We start from the raw sequence: 17,637 nt of genomic DNA, 5'->3' as shown, positions 1-17,637 counted from the left end.
AAAGCTGAGATGAAAATGTTTATAAGTTGAAAAACAATGGGGCGTTCCGAGAATCGAACTCGGGACCTCTCGCACCCAAAGCGAGAATCATACCACTAGACCAAACGCCCACATTGGCTAACATGTTGTTTGATACTATAAATTCCAAAACAACAAATTATAAGTTGTTTTTTTCTTTCGAGTTCAGAAACACTCAATTGGGCCATAAAAAGACAGGTCTAATAAAGTAAAAAGCCCATAAAATCGACTAGGGTTAGTTCTTCTTCCTTTTGAGCGCCACATATAAGCATACACTCCTCCGCCACCACCGGCTCTGTATTATCGGCGTTCCTAGAGAGACGAAGGTACTCTTCCCTTTCTGTATCTTTACCTCCGTTTTAAAATTCAATATCGTCGTATATTTTCCTTTTGTTGGAAAGCAAGTGAAGTGAGCTAATCGGCTTAGTATCAGAAATCGAAATTAAACAGATTTGGATTTTGATATTGGCAGGAACATATAGAGACATAAAATGTCGGAAAAGAAGGGAAGGAAAGAGGAGGTGGTGACCAGAGAGTACACCATCAACCTTCACAGACGCCTTCATAGCTGGTAACTTCCAAAAACAAACACTTTTGGTCTTTTGATTCGAAGGTTTAGCTGTTAGATGTTGGAATCAAATGCGTTTGCAGTTGGAATTGTCTGATATCGTTAGTTGAAATTGAATATTGTCTTAATCAAGGAGATTAGGATAGTCGAAATTGAATATTGTGCACTCAGCTCTTATTTGCCCTTGAAATGGACCTTGAAAAGTTTGAGCTTGTGTGTGTAAAACAGTACCTTCAAGAAGAAGGCTCCAAATGCGATCAAGGAGATTAGGAAGTTTGCCGAGAAGGCAATGGGTACTAAGGATGTGAGAGTAGATGTCAAATTGAACAAGCAGATTTGGAGCAAAGGTATCAGAGGTCCTCCTAGAAGGATCAGAGTCCGAGTTGCCCGTAAGAGAAACGATGACGAAGATGCAAAGGAAGAGTTCTTCTCTCTCGTCACTGTCGCTGAAATTCCTGCTGAAGGACTCTCTGGCCTTGGCACTAAGGTCATTGACGAAGAGGATTGAACAATTTTGTAAAACCTACCTATCAGATTTTTTAAATTTTGTTTTCCGAATCAGTTATTGAAGAGAACTTTTTCTACATCTTGAATCCTTATCCAGCAAGACATAATCTTACTCTTGTGTCCGGATTTCAATTTTACTATTTCGCATAGTATACTAGTAGACCATCCTTACATTTGTTTCGGCATAGTTTGACCCCCTTGTTCGATAATGATCGCATCTGCATCCGTTAGTCAAGTACGCACCAATTGGAACTGAATTGTTCGATTCGTTAGACAATTTTTTACATGTGTGACCTGGAATCTGGTTTGAGTTAATCATGAGTCTTTCTTTATACAAAGTGGATCTTATTGCTGTTCATGCAGAACTTGAAAGTTTTGATTCTATTTACAAACAAATGAAGAATGCTCTTTAGGGGATGACAGAGTCAAAACTCAAAACTTGCACTCTTGGCTTGCTATGACAGACTTACTCTGAAGAATACTGGGATGACATTTTATTACCTTGCTTTGTATGCATACATATAGTTCCTAAGTTTTTTCACTTCTTCAGATGATTCCTCTAGTAGATGGTCCACATATAGACAAGTTCCAGCTCCACTGCAATTTCAAAGTACAGTGAGTTGAACAAACGTTAATATCACTTACATATACACACATGGCTATATCTAAGTGAGAGATGCGCATACCAAAGAGGTCCAAACGGAAGCCATATAGCATCCCACCGGAACTTTGGAAGCCTAGAACACAAGTGAAAACAGATCAGCACAATTACACAGATAGCATATGTATCCCCGTTCCAGAAGGAGCTATACATTACTACATTATAACTGATTGCACTCTAGCTTCTCTTGATCTAGTAGTAGTAGTTATGAAGGTTTGCTACGTCTGAGGTGGTATCGAAAGTAATGAAATTTATACTCTAATCTCTAGTGTACCTCAGCAAGTAGTAAAGCCAAAAGATGGTCAATGCAGATCCAACAACACATGAGTACCAGAACCATCTTCTATGATCATTCTTCTTATCTCGTAGACCGACAATGGAGAGGGAGCAAGCCATAATAGCGATCCACTCTGATCCAAAATCCAATGATAAAAGTTTTATTGTTGTAAGAATCAAACATGCAAGAACTTTTTATAAAAATAATTAAAGATCAAGCAGCAACGCCTTCTGACTGTTTTAAACTTTCAGTATTGCTATAAATGGTTTCTAATAATTATACTAGCAGAGACGAAGTTTTTATTCCTAGGTCATAAACACTGATAATGCAGTCAATCTTTCTCGTTCTACACTATTCCACCAATAGATATGCTCTCTTATGAAAATACTTGGGAACTACAGCCAGAGAATGACAGCAAGTGTTCATTATATTAATATGCATCTAACAACTAACATTACTCCCTCTTTCCCATATTGGTACAAGATATTACACAGAAATTTCCAGACAAGCTCGGTATTGGCTGTACCACCATGTCAAACGATGAGTCAAATCTAGTAAACCATGACTACAGAGTAAAAACGCATAGATGTAAGACAAACCAGCTAAAATGACCATCCATGACTTGAGATCTTCCATGAAATAGGCATGATACCGCTGCAGAGAAAACAATAGCATCACTTAAGAAGAACTCATGAAATGTAGACACTACAATAACTTATACAAAGAGACACTTGTATAGTGCATCATTCAAAGGTTGAAAGTGTATCCAATTCAGTAAAATATTAGCTCTCCTCAGGCAACAAATTGAAAGCTCTAAATCCAAAACCTATCATCAAAACAACACTCAGTTTTGACTGAATTTTTAAGTTTTGATCAAACTCCGCTTATTCAGATCACAGCTTTCGCTGCAACTAAGATAAGTGATCTGATCTGAATTTCAATTATGGATTCAATTCAATTATGAACGAACAAGGCCACACTTCGGAAGAGATTATCATACCAATTCCCATGGAGAAATGAACTGCTGGAAAATGGAGTAGAAAAGGAAAGCTCCATAACAGATCAGAAGAATCACGAACACACTCTACACAAAAGAGAAATACAAACTTCTTTTAGAAACAGAAGTCGATCCTCAAAATTTCCCAAGAAATTAGATAATATTCTCTGATCTTACCCTCCATTGCCGACTTTGCTGAGCATGAGCTTCCTCGAGCGACCGAACGTACTCCTCTTGCTCTGTAAAACGATGAAGACAATAACGAGAAAGAGTTAGTACGAGCTCGTTATTTACGAATCTGCCGAAAATTTCAGAGGATAGAGAGAAGCAAAACCTTGCGTATCGATAGGCCGAGAATCGACGTCGTCAGAAGTAGGAAGTAGGAACTTATCATCATCTTCTTCGCGACGAGTTCTCCGCCATTTTCTCGCTAACTTCTTCATTTGATTTTTCTTTCTTCAGATTGCAAACAAAGAAAACTCGGAGAAAATGGAAACCTTCAATAAGATTTTAGTAGAGAGAGTCTTCTTCTCCGTAGCCACCATTGCAACGAAAGTGTCTATAGTCAAAAAAGCCTTTTTAATTCACGGTCTACTTAACAGCCCAGCCCATATTATTATTCGTCGGTCCATTTCTTGAGCCCAACATGGCAATATATCCTTTTATACGCCTAAGATAAAGCAATTAATAACAGTTGCCATTGCACTAACCAGAACAATTTACACAAAATATTCATAACGAATCATTTCGATAAGGAAATATATGCCATATACATAGAAAAATTAATACACTGATTTAATACAAATACGCAAATATGTAAGATGAATTATCCTCATTTCCATATGTTATCACAATTTAAGATTCATTTTTCTATATCCTCTCTGAAACGTTATCAAACAATGAGAATTTCCAATATTCTGTGATGAAATCTATAATTAATTCTCTCCATTCGCATTTAATTCTCCCTCTCTCTCTTGCTCCCCTTATATAATAAGCTCGTTTCTCCTGTCTCCCATTCAATTACAATCGCAACCAAAAGAAACAGTTCATATCTTATAAAGAAACTCTAATCTTCTTTTTGTTTATTGTTTGAGATGGCCCAAATGAAAATGAACGCCGACAAGATGATCGACGCTGACGTGAAGGTGAGCTCTGACGGTGGGAAAAGGGCTTACGTCACTTTCCTTGCCGGAAACAAAGACTACTGGATGGGTGTGGTTGGTCTAGCCAAAGGACTTCGTAAGGTGAAATCTGCATATCCTCTTGTGGTGGCGACTCTTCCGGACGTGCCTGAGGAACACCGTCAGATCCTGGTGGCTCAGGGATGCATCATCCGTGACATCGAACCGGTCTATCCCCCGGAAAACGAAACCGGTTACTCCATGGCGTATTACGTTATCAACTACTCCAAGCTTCGTATTTGGGAGGTAAAGAACTCTTACTATATATTTTTAGTTATAATATGACCGTATCAGTTTTTGTTTTGCTATATATGCATTATTAACGACTTATTCAAAACGTATATATGCAGTTTGTGGAGTATGAGAAGATGATTTATCTAGATGGAGACATACAAGTGTTCAGTAACATCGATCATTTGTTTGATACTCCTCGTGGCTACTTGTACGCTGTCAAAGATTGTTTTTGCGAGGTGTCTTGGTCCAAAACTCCTCAATATAAAATCGGTTACTGCCAACAATCGCCTGAAAAGGTGACGTGGCCTGTTGAAAGCCTTGGTTCACCACCGCCGGTATATTTCAACGCTGGTATGTTGGTTTTTGAACCAAACCTCCTCACTTATGAGGATCTCCTTCGTGTTGTTCAAATCACAACTCCTACTTATTTTGCTGAACAGGTTGGGTTTTTTTTTTTTTTCATTATTTGATATGAGTTTTATTTTCTTTATTAGTATACGACTAATGTTATTTTTTATTTTCTTATAGGATTTTCTGAATATGTATTTCAGAGACATTTACAAGCCAATCCCTTCGACCTATAACCTCGTCATGGCTATGCTTTGGCGTCATCCTGAACACGTTGATCTTGACCAAATCAGTGTTGTTCATTATTGTGCTAATGTATATTTTATTTCCTTCTAAATTTTTTTCTCTTTATTTATATAATCTAGAGATATATATTCCTAGTTACTAAAGTTTATATTTCTATTCAAATTTTATAGGGCTCGAAGCCTTGGAGATACAATAAGGATGAAGAACATATGGATCGGGAAGACATAAAAATTTTGGTGAAAAAATGGTGGGAGATTTACGAAGATTCAAGTTTAGACTACAAGATCTTCGTCGAGACTGAGTCTAAGATGAATGCGAGCACTGCGCCATTGACTTTCAAGGAATCTGTTTGTGATGTCCTTACGAGCCTTGCCCCTTCTGCCGCATAACCTATCCTTTTAGGTGGACGCTTTATCTATGCAACCTTTTTTGGTGTGTCTTTTTTCTTAATGCTGAAAGGTTTGGCTATATATATAAATTTATCATAATTATATATAGCAACCTTCTTTTAGTTTTATGTTTGTGAGATTAGAGTCGTTGGTCGAATGTTTTTGTTTGACTATTTTGTCAATGTCGAACTTGACCACCCTTTATCTCTTTTTTTTTTTTTTAAATTTATAATAATCAATAATAAGAATCCTCTTTCTTTTTTTTTTTTCTTCTTTTGCCAAACAACATATATGATAATTGATTCTGCAGCTCAGTTGTGTGCATATATATATATATATACATACTACTAATGGGAAAAATAATTGGATTTTAGACAATCTGAACTTTTAGTATATCAAATATATCAGATATATAACTGACAATATATACTGATTTTGACCTTATTCAAATATTTGGGATAGTAAGATTTGCTACGCACTACAAAACATTTGTTTTTGAGCAATCTATGACTTACCAAACTATAATGAACAATACTTTTGTTTTATTTTTCTTATGATCATTACTTAAATACAATAATATGTAACTACTAATGGACTTAGGAAGTTAATGATAAATTAATAAGGGAAGTAAATAATAAAACATATTTTGAAGTTTTTGCTTTTAAACAAAAATCTAGTCGTCTTCATTTTTCGTGAAATAAAAGAGTACATTTTGCTTTTAACAAATTTTAGTCAATTCTTAGTCTAGTAAAGTATAAATTGTAAAACTATGACACATTCGAAACAAAAAATTTGATAACAATGAGAGTTATGTTTGCTTATGTTTTGCTTATATTTTACTTATTTTTACTTAATCTAGTGTTGTTAGTTAAAACTGAGTAGTATCTGATCTAATATATTCAAGGTTGGGGTTTTGTCTAGCTAGTTGTGAATCAGAATTTATCACACATTAAAATAAGTTATTGGATTTTCAGATCTTGGGAAGGTTATGACTCTTCCACAATTCGGAGGACTTCCTCAATGGGCTGTTGTTGGTAATTCACTTTACATTTTTTCATTACTATATTTTCGTTAATATTTTTAATAAATGATGCAAATTTTATGTCATAATAATTGTTTCCGTTTTCTCTCGCAAAAATTTGCAGGTGACACATTCCCTGTTGGGTGTGCGTTTGATGAATCTAACGTACACCACAAGGTACATATATATTGTTAATAGAGCTTTATGATTTATTTTATTTTATAAATTTATACATAAGCACGAAGATATAAAGACTAAAATTTAATCTATATTGACTACTTGATTTTGGTGGTGCAGTATTTTCTGGAAAACCCTGATTTTCACAACAAGGCCTACAACACCAAAACTGGGATTTACAGTCAAGGATGTGGACTAAACAACGTCATGATGTCATGGGGTCATGACGACTACATGTACATGGTATAATTTAATGGAATCATCCCTTAACTTTCATTTTAAGATGACGAACACTATTTTAACTTTTAAGATAATTCAGTCTAATCAAAGTAGTAAGTACACCCGTTATATCTATTAAAAAAAAAAAAAAAAAAAAAAAAAACACCCGCTGTAGAAAGAACAAAAAAGGTTCAATCAAATTTTAATATAATGTCTAGTGATGTTATAATAGTTAACTGTACAATCCCAGGTGGCTAAAGAGAATGGAAGCACTTTGCCGTCCGCAGGACAATTTATCATACGATACCATTCCTTTTACCGTAAGCACTAAAAACAATAATATATACGTACGATTATGTAAACATTTACATTAATAGTTCAAAGTAAAGCTTATTTCAAACTGAACTTAATTATCTGTAGCATTGCACACGGCTGGAGAATACGCCCATCTTATGAACGAGGAAGACAAGGAGAACCTCAAGTGGCTGCACGTTTTCAAGTAAATTTTTATATAGAAAACATGATTAACTGGCTGAGTCTTAATCCTAATAAGTACAGCCTCTAAATCGCTACATGTGTTTGTGTTGCTTTTACAGCAAGTACAACCTTCATAGCAAAAGCAAGGTTCAGATTAATATTGAGAAAGTGAAGCCTTATTACATGTCTCTTATTGAGAAGGTGAGTAACTATTTTAGTTTTCTAAGAGTACATCAATATTTTATTTGAAAGTTTATAAGAACACTTTCGAGTTTGGATTCTTCCCTTTTCCATTTCACAGTATTTTCCGGAGAACTTGAGGTGGTGAGCTGTGGGCAAAAAAAATAAAGAGTACTGGCCATGCATGGAGGAGCTAGCTAGTTGTTTTATTCATTGTCGACTTAATGTGAATAGATGGTTTCACTATTTTAGTGTGTGAACTATAAATTATTGCATGCGATTTGGTATTTTGGTATTTGTATAACTGCTTGCTATTTGGTATTTTGTTATTTGTATTATTGCTTGCGACTTGTTATTTTGGTATTTGTATTATTGCTTGCAATTTGGTATTTTGGTATTTGTATTATTGCTTGCGATTTTCCTCTAGGTATACGCTCTAGTATCACATGTGATATCACATGTAAGTCTACTCTCTAGTATCTTTTGATGACAATCCAAAGCAAAATTTTGAGATTGAAATTTACCCACAAGAAATTAGGAGACCTTCATTAGAGTCTACAGAGCCACCACCATGGCACCATGTCAACTAAAAGTGGAAGTAGTCTTTTAAGTGACGGCCCATATTGTTATACACCGGTCCATAACTTGAGCACAAAAACGCGATATATGTTATACACCGGTCCATTAGTTCTTACGCTACGATATAATTGCCATATATGGCCTGATGGGATAACCATAATAATTTACACAGAAGGACTACAAAATATTCATAACGAATAATTTCGATAAGGCAATATATGCCATATACATCAAACATTTAGTACACCGATTTAATACAAATGCACAAATACGTATGATGAATTATCCTCATTTCCATATGTATCACAATTTTAGATTCATTTTTCCTTTATCCTTTCCTATTTATATATTGCGAAACAATCACTCGCACTAGACTGTTATATGAAACAATGAATTTTCAATTAACTCAACTGATAAGAAAAAGAAGCTACATAAAAACTCAACTGAGTTTGTATTTGATATAAAAACCATAAATTGCAAAAACTTTGTACACATAGTGACTTTCTTTTTGGTTTCAGTCTATTATGCAATGATTAGTCTATATATTTGATTACAACAACTAGATTCGGACCCGCGCTACAACGCGGGGGAAAATTACCGGGTTTTTAATCCTTTGTACGTTGCGGGATAATTTATTTGTGTTTGCTTTACTTTATTTTGATTATTAATTAAATTCTATCATTTTTAGATTGTATTTTTTGTGTTGGTTTCGAATATGTTTAAAATTATTTAAATTGTATGATTTTAGTTGGATTGTTAATTTTAGAACAATATGTGACATATATACATGTATAAATATTATACTATGAATCATTTTTAAAGTTTGGGGATTGACCCGCGGTACACCGCATAATCATAAATACATGATTTTAACTTGGACCTTTCATGCAGTTTTGTAGAATTGCAAATATCTAGAATAAACAAATAAAGAGCCAATGATTTCTTATTTCTTATCGTGTTAAAATGTAAAATATGTGTTTATGTTACAATTTTCTGGTAGAAGAAACTTATTTATATAGATAATATTTTCTTAGAGTTAGGTTAGCGTTGAAAAAAAGATTAGCTTTATAATCAAGCCAGAAATTCGAAACTATTGCCAAATAAATATATTAAAGATGGTTGAAAATGAATTATCCCGTAATTGGTGTGAAGATCATAGTTAATATAGGAGAAAACTATACATCTAAATATTAATATAAGATATTTAAGGAACATTTTGTTTTGAAATATTATGGATAATTTGATAAATATTTTATATTTAATTTATATTTCTGATTTTTAGGTTAATTTGTTAAACCAATATACAAAATCATACATTAATGTATTTTTCCTTAAACAAATTAAGATTAATGTACTTTCCAAAACCGATATTGATGGTTTAATTTGGTAGATTTCGAAATAATATATATGGAAACTGGTATTTAATATCTTTAAATTTTTAGTAAGATCCAATTGAAAAATTTCGGGTTAATTTTTTAAAAAAACCCGACCCAAAAAACTTTTGTACTTTTCTTTTACTATAGTAGGGATTACAATGTACCAATTTGATTATGTGAATGTAAATTTTTTGATATAAATATAAGCTATAAGTTATATTTATGTAATAATATTTTGGGGATTTATATCCTTTGTATTAAGGTTTAGATTCACAAATTACAATACATAGGGTACATATATACACATATTGTAACTGTTGTAGACATCATACATGAGATATTTTAGCTTAAAAGGTATATATATAGTTGACGTCTACGATATATTTGTAACATTGAATGTGGTGGAAAAATATAAGGTGGCGTTAAAATTAAAGAAACGTATTATTTGAAGTACATGTTGCAGATGGTGACTAGATATTTTGTCATGCATATGTGGAAAAGCAAATCGATATAATTCAGATAACGTATAAAATATAGGCCACGTAATGCTGAGTCAAAACCTATAATTATTTTTAAGATCATTTTGACTTGTACAATCTATAATTAAGCTACCACTTTTTCATACTTTTTGAGGACAAAACTCATGCATATTTAAGGTTAAGGACAACTCATTGTTATCGTTATAAAAATTGTGGCATATATTTTCCTTAATCTATACTGATTTCCCAACTATTAAATAGTATCATCTAGAGTTAGCAAATTACTAACATTTGTTTCTCTTGGCTAACTAAAGGCTTTTGAGTACAAGATATAATCTTACCGTATATACTCACTTTTTCAAAAGTAATTTCTCTGCATTTCTTGTTTATTATGTTCAGTCAACAATAACAATTTAAGAAAAGGTGTTCTTTGCACACACAAAAAAGGTGTTCAACTAAAATTCACCGGGGAAAATGAATATTTATTCTTGATTAAAAATTTAATTACAATCTATTGTGGGTCTTACTGGTCACATTAGAATTACTCATATATAAGTAAAAATAGAAATTAAAAAATCTTATCTAAATGATTCAAAACACAGTAAAAATTACAAAACGAGTCAGAAATAGAAAAAATTACACCAGAAAATCAAATCAAATCACTGACTGAATTAATATTTCCTTTTTTTTTTTTTGTGAAAAACTAACATTTCCTTTATCCTAAACTTAATTGGACGTTACTAAAAAAAAAAAACTACAAAAAAGTAGTTGTTGGTTTGGATGGATAATTATAAAAGCAATTGTTCTTGAAATACAAAAAATACATAATTCGCCAACAAGGACTTAGATTTTCTCCAAATATCAAGGAAGGAACTGTCTATCCTAATTAGACTTATCCACCCACACCACTATAAATAAAAAATAGCGTAAACTCTTCATCATCGCAGAAGTATTTTATATAATCATCCCAAGCCGTCGTCGTACGTAACCATTCTCTTTCGTTTTCGTTTCTTTCTCTTTTGTTACTAAACCGGCCGTTCTTCCAAGATGACGATCTCTGTTGAGAACCCGATTTTTGGTAAGATCATTCCCTCAATATTCTCAATAAAACTATGAATTATCTTGGATTTTAATTAAATAAAGACGTAATTATCCTGACATTATTTTCGGCTAACTCAACGATCTTCTAGGAAAAAAGTTTTCTGAAAATTAGATATGAATCTTCGAGAATATATTCTATCAATCTTTTCCGTTTTTTTCTAAAGTTCTTAAAAGTATATTTTTTTTTTTGTTTTGTTTTCCAGTTGTAGAGAAGGTTTCTGCATTCCAGAAAAAGAGTGAGGACAAGACCGGAGAGTTGAAATTGGACGGAGGATTTTTGATAGCAAACATGGCCACCGAAGACAACGAAACGTTCTTGGCACCTGAGATGAATGCATTTGGCCGTCAATTCAGGTTTCCTTTTCTTCCACGTTTCTCTATCTTTATATTCAATTTTACTAGGAAATATTTAGATTTGATCAAATCGCGATTTTTTTTTTTGGCCGGATCTTATGCATAGACCTTGACTTGATCAACAATGTACGTTACATTGATATTTTGGTCGCAGGGACTACAATGATGCTGAGAGTGAGAGGCAGAAGAGCGTCGAAGAGTTTTATAGATTACAACACATTAACCAAACTGTCGACTTTGTAAGATTCATAAAAACTCATGATCAGGGTTTATGTATTTGCTTAGTCATATATATAATCAAAACTTATGTGATCATACACGGCTACACGTACGTATATAATATTTGTATGTGTTATCTAATGTATTATTACTTTTGTGTATTATTCCAGGTGACAAAGATGAGGGCTGAATATGGAAAATTAGATAAAATGGTGATGAGCATTTGGGAATGTTGTGAGCTTCTTAACGAGGTCGTGGACGAGAGTGATCCAGATCTTGACGAGCCTCAGATTCAGCATTTGCTTCAGTCCGCAGAAGCCATCCGCAAAGATTACCCTAATGAAGATTGGCTTCATCTAACCGCTCTTATTCATGGTAAAATTGTTGTAACTTATAACCAATAGCCTTTTCTATGAAATGACTTTTTTTTTTTTAATCACGGGATCAAAAAATGAATATGTTATTAATTTAGAAACTAGAATGCACCTAGTTGAGAATCATATATATATAGGTAAGGTTACTTATGGATCATTTGGAATTTTCAGATCTTGGGAAGGTTATTACTCTTCCACAGTTCGGAGGACTTCCTCAATGGGCTGTTGTTGGTAATTCACGTTATATTTTTTCATTAATATATATCAGAATTAAATTACTCAAACTATAATTTAATTTGTATGTGACACTTTATTTTGCTCTCACAAAAAAAAACTTTCAGGTGACACATTCCCTGTTGGGTGTGCATTTGATGAATCTAACGTACACCACAAGGTAACTAATCAATACACAATCTCACAAATCGTTTGAGTCAACTTTTGAATTATGTAAAAAAAAAAATTACCTGACTTAAAATTATATTTGCCTTTCTCTTTGTGCAGTACTTTATGGAAAATCCAGATTTTCACAACAAAGCCTACAACACTAAAACTGGGATATACTCTGAAGGATGTGGATTAAACAATGTCATGATGTCATGGGGACATGACGATTACATGTACATGGTAAACTAATTGATTATCTACTTTGCATTGTTTAGAGTACTGATCTTTATTGAAGTTTGATCATTCTTGATAAGTGTAGAGGATAATATGATTTCATTAATATCTTTTCACAGGTAGCTAAAGAAAACGGAAGTACATTGCCGTCTGCGGGACAATTTATCATACGATACCATTCGTTTTACCGTAAGCATGATCTTAGTAACAATTTTAGAGTATTGTTCGCTGTGGGATATCTAATAGTAAAGCTTATTTGAACTATTTAACTGAAACATCTGCAGCATTGCACACGGCTGGAGAATACAAACATCTTATGAACGAGGAAGACAAGGAGAACCTCAAGTGGCTACACGTTTTCAAGTAACCTTTCTTAAAACATGATTAGGTGATCAATTGTTTTTTTATCCCAAGAGAAGAGAAACTCTACATTGATATATTTGTATCATTATTATTACAGCAAGTACGACTTATATAGTAAGAGCAAGGTTCACGTTGATGTGGAGAAGGTCAAGCCTTACTACATGTCTCTTATTAAGAAAGTGAGTATACACTGCATCTTCTTTCAAAAAAATTAATATGTGAATAAACAGTATAGATATTTATGAATGTGTTGACATACCATTATAAAATCTTTCTTGTCTTCTTTGTTTTACAGTATTTTCCGGAGAACTTGAGGTGGTGAAATTTTTTTGCCATGGAGGAGGATTAGTCGTTTGATTCATTTATAAATATTTACACATTGTCGAGTTAATGTGATTCTACCGGTAATTGTGTTATATATATATATATATATATATATGATCTTATGTTAATTATATTCAGGTCATCTCTGAAATGTAGTTATTACATTCATCCCTCGTTAATGCTAAAAGAGTATGTATATACGCAGGGATGGTATATAAGATCTTGAATAAATAAAATTTATTTTATAATTGAAAGTGTGCAAATTAGTTAAAGAGAGAAATTACGAATCATTGTGTTCCTTAGTCACAAAATGTAAAATAAACAATTAAAAGTTTATGAACAATGATCAAATGTAATGAATAATCATAGAGTGAAAAAGCACATAAGTTCAAATCGATTCATCCATTATGAACAAATGTAATCACTCTTATAGCTCATATTCATAATACAGAGACTTAGGAATGGAGACCTTTGCATACGTATGTGGCTTAGACTTTCTGCCAGAGTAGATTCGTAAGATCCGTAATCACATTGGTATAGATCCTTGATTTTGACATAAAATTATTAAATTTACATATGTAGAATGTAAAATTGGATGAATGGAACAAGATTTATATTTATATATATTCCGTGAGGGATCAAATCGAAAATTACAACATGAGGCATCTCTAACAAAACAGTCTTCTTTGTTATGCCAACTAAAAGGGTAAAATCCTCATAACCCCATTTATTTTACTATACTACCTAAAGACATGGGACAAGGGACATCATTTAAAAACGCCAAATAAAAAAAGCATATGTTGTAGTTCTTATATGTTCAGTGTCACTTAGTGATCTCTTTGGTGACTGGAGGAACATCGACCGTGCCATTGCAGTTGCCATCGTCCAGGAGAGCCGACATCGGCTTCTCTTTGTTATCAGCGACATCTTTTGGGCACAAGAAACTCGGCTGGTTCGTCGAAGATAGTAGCCTCGCCCACATCCTGTCTGTGATCACCACATGGTTCTGTTTCTCCGTTATTCTCTGCAACACCACAACCAATCAACTCCAAGATGATGATAATTTTATAGTGATCAAGATAATTGGCTGGCTAGCTCATTAATTTAACCATTTGATCCATATATTTTAACGGATTCCTAGCTTACATAGAAGGGGATGTAGGTTTGTCTTCCATTAACTAGACCACTGATGTAGCCAGTGTATCCAGCCATTGCACCATGCACTGCACTCTGTGCCAGAAGTGTACAATAAACATTGTCTGACGCATTGCTAGGAACAGCCCGGATCATGTATGTTGGATCTGAAAGTAAGATGAGACAAGTGCGCTAAGATTCGGAAGAAAAGTCAAAAAGTTCATGGTGGAGAGAGTGCAAGGGATGAGAATTGTACCAATGTACTTGAGGTTCATCACCATCTTCTTCTGCTTAAAATGATCCTACGAACAAGTTAAAACGACATTTAACACATGATAAGTTAAGTCTGATTTTACGATCCATCAAAGTATGAGTGGCGTTCTCTGTATTTTGTGGCTTACCTTGATGCTCTGTGACAGCCAAAGACCAACGTCTTTGAGAAGTTTATTACCAGATGCATCCTTGAGTGTCATAGATTCCATGCTCTTTGACATTTGATCTTGTCCTGCACCTTCTGCAATCACAATCACCATGTGACCGCTCTCCTTGAGCCGTTTCTCTATGTACTCAAACAATCCGCCTTCTCCTTCTAGGTAAAATGGTGACTCCGGGATCAAACAACAGTCCACATCTCTGCTTGCTAGAGTAGCATACATCGCTATGAACCCTGTTAAAGCAGTTCATGCACTTGTGAAATAATGCAATAAGAGAGCTTGAAACAATAATATCAAGAACTTGTGAAATAATATAATAAGAGAGCTTGAAAAGGCAAGAAAGATGAAGCAGAAGAGTAAAGTACTCACCGCTGTAGCGACCCATAAGTTTGACAACGCCAATACCATTCTCTATACTCTCGGCTTCCACATGTGCTGCGTTAATAGCTCGTTGAGCCTCTTCTACAGCTGTGTCAAACCCAAAAGATTTGTCAATCACCTGCACAGAACAGAAGTGAATTTCTCAATTTCTTCACATAGAAAATACAGCTTTTCTCTAATGATGAAACAGAGAAGAGAGAGCTACATACAGGTATGTCATTATCGATTGTTTTAGGGATTCCAATAACTGCAACTTTCAGTCCACGTCGCCTAATTTCCTACATAGATACCATCAAATATCAGTAAGTCTGAGATTTTACAAATTTGTAAGGTGAAAATGGATTTTACCTCAAATATAACAGATGCTCCTCGCTGTGTTCCATCTCCTCCTATAATGTAAACCTGAATGATGAAAAAGACTACATCAATAACGAGTCTTTATATACTTTTAGAAAGAGACACTTTAAATATAGGTGGTTGTTATCGAAACCTGATTGATTCCTCGATCTTGAATGCTGTCAACTATCTTTGTGGTATCATGGCCACCTCTCGAGGTCCCAAGGATAGTCCCTCCGCGCTTATGGATATCATTTACAACTTTGGAGTCCAAGGAGACAGTATTCTTAGCATAAAAGCCTCTATATCCGCCCTGAAAAAGACTCAAGGATGAGAAAATGAAACAAACAAAGACTGTTTGTTTTGGTATGAGAGAGATAACAATCACAAAAACTTACGTCTATTCCCAGTATTCTCTTCACTCCGTACATGTAAGATAGACTGCTCACTATTTCTCTAATCACGGTATTAAGGCCGGGACAAAGACCCCCACAGGTGACTATGCAAGCATGCACTTCATCAGATTCGAAGTATACCTGCAGAAAATTAAGTCAAGAACAGATCCTATTTAAATTGACTAAAGGAAAATGAAGCAGTTTGACAAAAGGGAAAACCTTTTGACGTGGCCCGGCTCGTCTAAAATGAATTCCCCTTGGTCCATCCTTATGAACAACAATCTAAAACAACAAAAAGAAGAGCCAATAAGAGAACAATTATCTCAAAATCTCAGGCTGGCATGGATATTATCGATAGCTCAAAACAAAATATATACCTTTTGAGGAACACTGTCATCAGCATCAACAAAGTACTGCCTGACATTCCAATAAGAAAAAAATCATGTAACAACTGGCAAGCTAATGATGCAATCACCATAGTCACCTAAATATCGGTGAAAGAGGACTTACTTCACCACTGAGTAAGCTGGATTGTCTTGCAATGGATTAGGGTATGTCTGCAACAACATAAAACCAAAAGAAAATTGACCATTAATTAAACTTAACCATCATTTGACTTTAAGAAAACATGGTAAATGACTAAAACTCAAAAACCATAATACAGATTTTGAGTCAAATTCATAATCCTTGGCACCCAAATACAAAAGATCCTTCCTTTTTCCATGGGCTATCTTATACTAGTCAGAATCTGGGAAATCTCAAGTTCCAAATTACAACGAAACCGTTATCAGCTGAATTTGATACACAGACATGCACAAAAATCCATCTATCTAGATAAAGTTTCAACCTTTTGCAACTGTAAAGCTCAAAACAAAAGTCTGATCAAAATAAAGAGACGGAGAAGAAACATACAGGAAGACCAGGAAGGTAATCGGAGAGATGAGGAACATCTTCTAGAACATAACCACAAGAACCATTGATGATCTTCGGTTTGCTACTCTCCACAGTACTCATTACGACACACGGAACAGAGAGAAACCACAACCTTCAGGGGAAAAGTCTAATAATTTAATTAAAAATGGAATTTATTTCTGGTTATCGTATGGAGACTTTGAACTCGTCAACGACAAATAGAATACGAAACCAAGAAGAATCTTTGATTTAAGAAAAAGAAAACAAAAAAAAATAGAAAGATTGAATCAAATCCGTAGATCAAAGGTAAGGCGACCCATTTTTATAGGATTCAGAGAATTGTTGACCATTGGAGTCGGTAAACAAATCAAATTCAAGATAGGAGAAAGAGAGAAGGAGCTGAAACCATTAAAAGGGTGGTAAGGAAATGGTGGTTTTGGTCACTGCTTTGGAGATTATTGATCAAATATGTGGCGCCGTGGTCGGGTTTTGCTGCCGCAATAACATTGGAGAACCAACAAAAAAAGAATATAAAACGTATAAAGAGTGAGTTTACACTTCTTCGCTTGGAATCTTATTTGACAGTAACTACGACGACTACGACTACGACTACGACTAGTAGTAGTACTTGGAGAGAAAGGTCTGTTGATTAAAAAAAAAAAAAAAACATTTATTTATTGACTTCTATTTTGTTACCTTTTATTGACTTTTATTTCCAACTTCTGTGACTTGTTTATCAAGACAAGGTCAAAGCCATG

At 34.1% G+C, this 17,637-nt stretch overlaps 6 protein-coding genes and 1 non-coding gene across 9 annotated transcripts; 4 read left to right on the top strand and 3 right to left on the bottom strand.

Moving 5' to 3' along the window:
- Nucleotides 1-38: 38 nt before the first annotated feature.
- Nucleotides 39-110, bottom strand: TRNAP-UGG. Its single transcript has one exon. It is a non-coding gene; the product is annotated as a tRNA-Pro (tRNA).
- A 155-nt stretch (nt 111-265) lies between these two features.
- On the top strand, nt 266-1,227 carry LOC17878413 (60S ribosomal protein L31-3). Its single transcript, XM_006285038.2, has 3 exons — nt 266-344; nt 491-589; nt 815-1,227. The coding sequence occupies exons 2-3, from the start codon at nt 510-512 to the stop codon at nt 1,092-1,094; spliced, it is 360 nt and encodes a 119-aa protein (XP_006285100.1). The 5' UTR covers nt 266-344; nt 491-509; the 3' UTR covers nt 1,095-1,227.
- Nucleotides 1,228-1,381: 154 nt separating this feature from the next.
- Nucleotides 1,382-3,544, bottom strand: LOC17878907. The gene is made up of 7 exons (XM_006284495.2): nt 3,363-3,544; nt 3,206-3,267; nt 3,032-3,115; nt 2,631-2,685; nt 2,029-2,164; nt 1,780-1,830; nt 1,382-1,690 (listed from the first exon to the last, which is right to left on the bottom strand). Exons 1-7 carry the CDS (start codon nt 3,469-3,471, stop codon nt 1,591-1,593), a joined length of 597 nt encoding a protein of 198 aa, XP_006284557.1. The 5' UTR covers nt 3,472-3,544; the 3' UTR covers nt 1,382-1,590.
- Nucleotides 3,545-4,122: 578 nt separating this feature from the next.
- On the top strand, nt 4,123-5,426 carry LOC17879839 (galactinol synthase 5). Of its 3 annotated transcripts, none has more exons than XM_023779628.1 (4): nt 4,123-4,455; nt 4,560-4,883; nt 5,008-5,106; nt 5,208-5,426. In XM_023779628.1, the coding sequence occupies exons 1-4, from the start codon at nt 4,123-4,125 to the stop codon at nt 5,424-5,426; spliced, it is 975 nt and encodes a 324-aa protein (XP_023635396.1). The 3 variants fall into 3 exon arrangements, with proteins under 3 accessions (XP_023635396.1, XP_006285132.1, XP_023635397.1); XM_006285070.1 differs by having other exon boundaries at nt 4,972-5,106; XM_023779629.1 differs by lacking the exon at nt 5,208-5,426 and having other exon boundaries at nt 4,995-5,027.
- A 590-nt stretch (nt 5,427-6,016) lies between these two features.
- Nucleotides 6,017-7,648, top strand: LOC17880809 (inositol oxygenase 4). Its single transcript, XM_006285893.2, has 8 exons — nt 6,017-6,029; nt 6,401-6,460; nt 6,572-6,624; nt 6,745-6,867; nt 7,094-7,163; nt 7,264-7,342; nt 7,440-7,521; nt 7,622-7,648. Exons 1-8 carry the CDS (start codon nt 6,017-6,019, stop codon nt 7,646-7,648), a joined length of 507 nt encoding a protein of 168 aa, XP_006285955.2.
- A 3,230-nt stretch (nt 7,649-10,878) lies between these two features.
- On the top strand, nt 10,879-13,420 carry LOC17877793 (inositol oxygenase 4). The gene is made up of 11 exons (XM_006284066.2): nt 10,879-11,012; nt 11,239-11,389; nt 11,544-11,628; nt 11,779-11,983; nt 12,154-12,213; nt 12,324-12,376; nt 12,484-12,606; nt 12,720-12,789; nt 12,885-12,963; nt 13,061-13,142; nt 13,259-13,420. Exons 1-11 carry the CDS (start codon nt 10,982-10,984, stop codon nt 13,283-13,285), a joined length of 966 nt encoding a protein of 321 aa, XP_006284128.1. The 5' UTR covers nt 10,879-10,981; the 3' UTR covers nt 13,286-13,420.
- A 458-nt stretch (nt 13,421-13,878) lies between these two features.
- LOC17877540 (ATP-dependent 6-phosphofructokinase 3) lies at nt 13,879-17,400 on the bottom strand. Its single transcript, XM_006285472.2, has 14 exons — nt 17,286-17,400; nt 16,880-17,012; nt 16,478-16,524; nt 16,345-16,384; nt 16,187-16,249; nt 15,971-16,108; nt 15,727-15,885; nt 15,585-15,638; nt 15,446-15,514; nt 15,225-15,354; nt 14,823-15,088; nt 14,678-14,723; nt 14,434-14,588; nt 13,879-14,311 (listed from the first exon to the last, which is right to left on the bottom strand). Exons 2-14 carry the CDS (start codon nt 16,979-16,981, stop codon nt 14,111-14,113), a joined length of 1,470 nt encoding a protein of 489 aa, XP_006285534.1. The 5' UTR covers nt 16,982-17,012; nt 17,286-17,400; the 3' UTR covers nt 13,879-14,110.
- Between the last annotated feature and the right edge of the window lie 237 nt (nt 17,401-17,637).

This window comes from Capsella rubella, unplaced genomic scaffold (genome assembly GCF_000375325.1).
Source record: "Capsella rubella cultivar Monte Gargano unplaced genomic scaffold, Caprub1_0 scaffold_7, whole genome shotgun sequence".
In the NCBI taxonomy this organism is placed as follows: Eukaryota; Viridiplantae; Streptophyta; class Magnoliopsida; order Brassicales; family Brassicaceae; genus Capsella; species Capsella rubella.
This window is presented reverse-complemented; position numbering and strand designations above follow the sequence as displayed.

Coding starts and splice junctions, on each gene's coding strand:
- LOC17880809 (XM_006285893.2), top strand. Junction 6,868..7,093: donor ATGACGACTACATGTACATG/GTATAATTTAAT, acceptor GTACAATCCCAG/GTGGCTAAAGAGAATGGAAG. Junction 7,164..7,263: donor ACGATACCATTCCTTTTACC/GTAAGCACTAAA, acceptor AATTATCTGTAG/CATTGCACACGGCTGGAGAA.
- LOC17878907 (XM_006284495.2), bottom strand. CDS start 3,471: ATGAAGAAGTTAGCGAGAAAATGGCGGAGAACTCGTCGCGAAGAAGAT. Junction 3,116..3,205: donor AGCAAAGTCGGCAATGGAGG/GTAAGATCAGAG, acceptor TCTTTTGTGTAG/AGTGTGTTCGTGATTCTTCT. Junction 2,165..2,630: donor ATGGATGGTCATTTTAGCTG/GTTTGTCTTACA, acceptor ATTTTGGATCAG/AGTGGATCGCTATTATGGCT.
- LOC17879839 (XM_006285070.1), top strand. CDS start 4,123: ATGGCCCAAATGAAAATGAACGCCGACAAGATGATCGACGCTGACGTG. Junction 4,456..4,559: donor CCAAGCTTCGTATTTGGGAG/GTAAAGAACTCT, acceptor GTATATATGCAG/TTTGTGGAGTATGAGAAGAT. Junction 5,107..5,207: donor TTGTTCATTATTGTGCTAAT/GTATATTTTATT, acceptor CAAATTTTATAG/GGCTCGAAGCCTTGGAGATA.
- LOC17878413 (XM_006285038.2), top strand. CDS start 510: ATGTCGGAAAAGAAGGGAAGGAAAGAGGAGGTGGTGACCAGAGAGTAC. Junction 590..814: donor CACAGACGCCTTCATAGCTG/GTAACTTCCAAA, acceptor TGTGTAAAACAG/TACCTTCAAGAAGAAGGCTC.
- LOC17877793 (XM_006284066.2), top strand. CDS start 10,982: ATGACGATCTCTGTTGAGAACCCGATTTTTG. Junction 12,377..12,483: donor AATCTAACGTACACCACAAG/GTAACTAATCAA, acceptor CTCTTTGTGCAG/TACTTTATGGAAAATCCAGA. Junction 12,607..12,719: donor ATGACGATTACATGTACATG/GTAAACTAATTG, acceptor ATCTTTTCACAG/GTAGCTAAAGAAAACGGAAG.
- LOC17877540 (XM_006285472.2), bottom strand. CDS start 16,981: ATGAGTACTGTGGAGAGTAGCAAACCGAAGATCATCAATGGTTCTTGT. Junction 16,250..16,344: donor ATGACAGTGTTCCTCAAAAG/GTATATATTTTG, acceptor TTGTTGTTTTAG/ATTGTTGTTCATAAGGATGG. Junction 15,089..15,224: donor ACTTATGGGTCGCTACAGCG/GTGAGTACTTTA, acceptor CTGCTTTAACAG/GGTTCATAGCGATGTATGCT.